The sequence below is a fragment of the Gavialis gangeticus genome, unplaced genomic scaffold (genome assembly GCF_001723915.1).
Source record: "Gavialis gangeticus isolate Ggan-Ray unplaced genomic scaffold, GavGan_comp1, whole genome shotgun sequence".
In the NCBI taxonomy this organism is placed as follows: domain Eukaryota; kingdom Metazoa; phylum Chordata; order Crocodylia; family Gavialidae; genus Gavialis; species Gavialis gangeticus.
The window spans coordinates 9,006,947-9,012,061 of NW_017729003.1; the positions used below are offsets into that span (position 1 = coordinate 9,006,947).

Sequence of the window (5,115 nt, forward strand, 5' to 3'; positions counted from 1 at the left end):
CAGCTGTGGAAGCCACCCCACCCCCTCCCCGCGCCCTGCCACCCCGGCTGGGCAGCCCCTGTCCCAGGCCCAGCATTTTCTACCAGGGTCTGACATGGTATAAAATATACTCAGTAGCAAATTCTGTAAGAAGAAGCTCTGTTGGTATTGAGGAAGGTTTTAATACTAGTGCATATATACCAATTATATCACATTTGGGAAAACAACTTAGCAAACAGTTCAGGTACCTCTGTGTAAGTACTTATGCTATTGTTAACAGGGTAGTGCAGCCACATAGTTAACTGATAATAACCCAGAATGTGCTATCATAAATCAGGCTAATAAGACTGGGAGAAAAATTAAATCATAATTTTCTGCATAACAGTGCAGAATACAGCTGCTTAGAAACTTTAGAATGCAACAAAACCTGTTTGTTTTTTGAAGTCTTTGATTTATTAGTATCAAAACTTTCACAGGGATGTTCTAGAATTGATGAAAATTCTCTGCCCATGCCCCTGCCTGTACCCCTCCTTCCCTCACCAAAGGTTTTTTTTCTGCTCCAGGATGGAGAGAGAACTTAAAATATACCAATTAAGTTTTTATCAGAAAAAATGGTAAAAACTTAAGATATACCAATTAATTGAATAGCTGGATATTTGGGGTACTTGTCTGGGGAAACAGGATGTCCGGGTTCAAGTCCTGCCTAATATGGACAAAACAATTGGAATGCAAAAGGAGCCAATTTCATACTCTAACAATATCAGGCTCTTGGTTGTGCTGGTGCTTATGTTTCTTTGCATGAAACACTTTGAAAAAGTCTTTGTCCTGATGTTGAACAGGAGGACTTTTGAAATATGAAATGTTTATCGCATGGGAAAACCGACTAAGGTCTCTTACTTTCCTTACTGGAACATTTTAGATCATTAGCTTCTATGCTACCTGTTGCAAAGTTACTTTGCATTCATAATGATTTTTTCTTCTCTTAATGCTGCTTTGGAAGTGTTTCTATAGAATATAATACTTTCCTTTCTTAAGGACTGTGTAATGACTGAATTTATTACTACTTCCAAGTCTGACAATTGCTACAGCTGTCAGTGTGACTTATCAGGAGTAGCAAGACAGGAATGACCTTTTTATTTTTTAAGTTTGAAGTAGTGCTTGCCCTATATCTTCTTTTACAAGAACCAGGGACACTATACACAAAGCTGGCAAGTTTTTATTTTGTTTTGTTTTTTAATCAATTGTTCTCCCCTGGTCAGCTACCTCTTTTTTCTATAACTTTGTTTTTTTTTACAAAACCCATCTGTGTTCTATGAATGAAAGTAGGAAACAAAATATGAATCTCTATTTACCTAAAGTTTTTGAGACCTTAGGGTCTTGTGTGTGTTTGGTGTTTTTTGGTAGGAAGAAAGTGTATGCTATGCTGTGTTTTGGTCTGAGATGTATCTAACGGTCTGAATTTTAAATATGGTGTATTAAAAATTCAGCAGTGTTTTCGGTTGTGGAATGAGTTGCTCTTTTATACAGGTTGTAGTCTACGGTTAACTTTTATGCTCCGTTTTGCTTTGAGTGTTCACTGTTCAGTGGTTTGGCTGTAAGACGGAAAGAACAAACGTGAAGACTGAAATTCTCTATTCACAAAGAGAATCGTCAATTTGCACAGCAAGAAGAGGACCCCTGTGCTCTGTCTGTTTGGATTTACACCAGCAAACAGGAAATTACTAATTTCAGACTTCATTATCATGGATCCTATACTGTTCAAATGCATTAAATTCACTGGTTAAAAAAAAATGAGCCCATCACCTCTTTCAGATCCAAAGTGAATCATTTGAGCTGTGTTCATTTAAAAAAGTAAAGTACAGAAGATAAAATACACTTTCTGGGTCCTTCATTATTTTGTCTTGTCTTATTTTTGAGTAAGGCTCTTAAAGCTGCTAGAGGCTCTTAAGAGCCGCTAGGCTCTTAAAACTGCACATTTTGCATTTGGAATACTTTCTTCCTGTTTTTTCTGGAAAAACGCATTTTAAATATATTGGGTATTTTTGACAAGATAAGCAGATGTGAAATAGCTTTTCTCTCTTTTCCTCTTAGAGGTGCATAAATTCCACCAAGGAGGCAGAAGAAACATCTGTGCTTCTTAAGGATCCTTAAATATCTTGGTTTCCCCCTCCCCACTTCCACCCCCACTCCTGTCTTATCTCTACAATCCTCCAGACTCTGAACTGTAGGTAGTGTTCCAGTTAAGGAAGTCTGTATAAGGCTCTTCAGAGCCCATCTCTTGGCTGCTGCTGTTTAAATTATTTGAGAGTATTCCCTCCTTCCAAGTGTTAAATTTGATGCTAAGTGTCTGTATGTGGAGATGTGGAAATCAATATATATCTATAGAGAGATATATAATAACTGTTCCAGGGGTATAAGCACGGGGGGGGACCCTGAAGCAAGCGGTGGAGGCTGCAGAAGGCAAGGCGGTTCCAGGCTCCGTCTGCATGGGATGGTAGGAGGGGAATCAACTGGGAGAGTAGCAGAAGGAACTCTCTCACCAGAGGCAAACAGGGGAGCAGTGTCGGGGGACGTGGCCAGGCACAGGCTACAAGGCAGGGAGAGAAGAAGGACCGTTCCCCTTGATCTTCCTCTTTCCCACTAGTCCTCCCTTTTGTTGTGTCTTATTATTTTCTTTTGTTTTCTTCTTAAGTACAGCACAGAGTTGCCTTGTGTTTGTGTTTTCCTTTTTATTCATTGCATACCGTGGGTGAGAGCTTTGAGCGGTGAGGTCTGGGTGGCATAACAGGCCACAAGGGCCACTCACGGGAAGTAATTAGTAACCAGCACCGAACCTGAGAGAATAATCCACGGATCGGAGAGTATGTCACTAAGGTGGAAATACAACCTGGTACTCGAGAGCGTGGAGACCATCAAGATCGGAGGGCCACAGTGACATCAGGCGACCCATTGTAGGCTGGCATATGGAAGGGGTGTAGGGGAGGTGGAGCCCTGTGAATATCCGTTGGGAGGAATTTCCGACCTCAAGGGACCTCCAATGGGAGACCCCACCACTGAAGTTGCATCCAAAGTCGTGTCAGGAGAGTTCTGGGGTACTCCCTGGGGTGATTGAGGCCCCTACCAGAGGTTACATGAAGCCTCCCAGCATCTATCACCAGGCACCCACACCAAGGCAGCATGCAAACGGATTTTCTAATTGAGACAGGCCCAATAACACTGCTACTTTTGGGCCATACTGTACCGTTTGTTGAAGCTTGAGGAGGAGTAAATGCTTTTCCAGTATAACCAAGTTGGTGCTCAGGCCCTCTTATACTATGTGTTGCACAGATGAGCAGTGGGGGTGGGCATTGCTTTTAGGAATTTACACTGAGGAATTTACAATAAAATGTACTGTTTTTTTTTTCTAGGTTGCCAGTTTGGCTTAAAACAGTGTTGAAAATTGCTTAAATTGTCACATAGATCTTGTTTAGCTTCTTGAACTGACAGGTGTTTTCTTCCTGTTTTATTTCAGGGTCCATGCAGAAGTGCCATCATCTGTAAAACACAATTTAAGGACAGACCCTAAAGAGAAAGAGAAGGACCAGGAGGAAGAGGAAAGCAGTGAGGCTGATGGAAGGCAGGCAGTTGAATCAAGTGGTGCAGAGGTTCAGCCAGAAGGGAAGAAGAAGAAACGTTCTGGATTTAGGGACCGCAAGGTAGAACTAGTTCTCTGTCAAACTGCAGGAGTTGTGCAGTAGTGGAAAAAAAGGAGTGAGGGATTAACTTGACTTCGGCTGTTGTATATGTTATAATAGACTTCTAGTATTTACTTATTGGCTTAAATTTTCAAGAGAAGGTTTTGATTGGGAATGCCTCACTTTTTGGGAAACCAGCTTCAGATGTCTCTCTCTTTTATGGCAGGGGTAGGGGGGGAAGCACTGACCACTCTAAAAACTCTGAAAATGAAGCCCCTGAAAGACATCTCAGGTTGGATTTCTAAAATATAAGGCTACTTTTCTGTTTATTAAAAGAATTGAAAAAAGGTACAACGGAGATGCAACTTGAATTTATAAATTGCATCTTAAAATGTTTTACGAATTTGTTTCCTGCAGAGGATTCAGTGAATGGATAGTTGATTTTTATTCAGTGTTATTATCCTGCAACTGTGACTGCAAACATGTAATGTCTTTTCCCTTCGGCATTTAGAACCACGGTGTTTGTATCAAGTGTGAACCTATGTTCGTTTTCTGTTCTTCACAATTCCTAAGCCTGAAAGAGAAATCAGGATTTGAACAGAGAAGTGCACTTCTAATATGCATCCATGATTGGACATTGTTGAGCTGTGGACTCCTTAGGTTGATCTGACACACTTTTGGCTTTAGCTATTATCAATATTATTGCAAGAAATACAATATATGTAGTTGTGGGGGGCGGGGGAGCACGTGCTTCTCTCTGAAGAGAATTCCAAATGAGCCTGTGGCTCTCTAAACGAGCAGCTAAATTCAGTGTTCATTCCATAGGTGTCCTGCTTCACTTTGGATCACCATCAGATCTGAATTAATGCAAGTTAGTGTCTGCTAAATCAAAATATAATTACATTGCTTTGCAGCTTAAAGGCCTGCTCTCTCTGTATTAACTCTTCAGATTCATTCATTCATTCATTCATTACATGTTTTTAGCATAATGATAAAAGCTCCTGTGTGTGCTTACATATCATCATCATCATCATCCGAACACCTTGCTGGGGTCGTTTTGACCTCAGTAGTTTTTCCTGCCATGGCAGGGGGTTGGACTTGATGATCTGCTCAGGTCCCTTCCAACCCTACCAACTATGAAATATGGTTTGATGAAAAGTCCCATAAACAGTGTTGGCAGAGGACTGTATTTTTTTTTTATCTGTCTGAATATTTGTTTTATTGGGCTTTGCCTGAGAATTTAGTGTCTTTTATGGTGCCAAACAGAAAAACAAATGAGTGCCTCTTCAGTTTCTCTTCTATGTTCTGACCTTGTTTTTTTTTTTTGTTTGGTTTGGTTTGTTTTTTTTTAATCCATACCCTGAGGGACTGCATCTCAGTAGCTAACTTGTGGGTAATCAGTATCTAGTGGCTTAGCAGCTTTTAAGTCATTTGCTTAGAGATGCTGAGGGTGTGGTGTTTG

The 5,115-nt window shown here is 40.6% G+C and overlaps 1 protein-coding gene across 5 annotated transcripts in view; it reads left to right on the plus strand.

The window, feature by feature from the left end:
* The window catches only part of MICU1 (mitochondrial calcium uptake 1), a 276,027-nt gene that overhangs the window by 23,087 nt on the left and 247,825 nt on the right, over positions 1–5,115 (plus strand). For all 5 annotated transcript variants that reach the window (XR_002095722.1, XM_019507793.1, XM_019507792.1 and 2 more), the window contains exon 2: positions 3,491–3,674. Coding sequence is in view for 4 of the 5 variants with exons in the window: in XM_019507793.1 (XP_019363338.1) it covers positions 3,491–3,674 (184 nt within the window). In the remaining variant the exon portion in view is untranslated. The remainder of the gene's footprint in view (positions 1–3,490; positions 3,675–5,115) is intronic.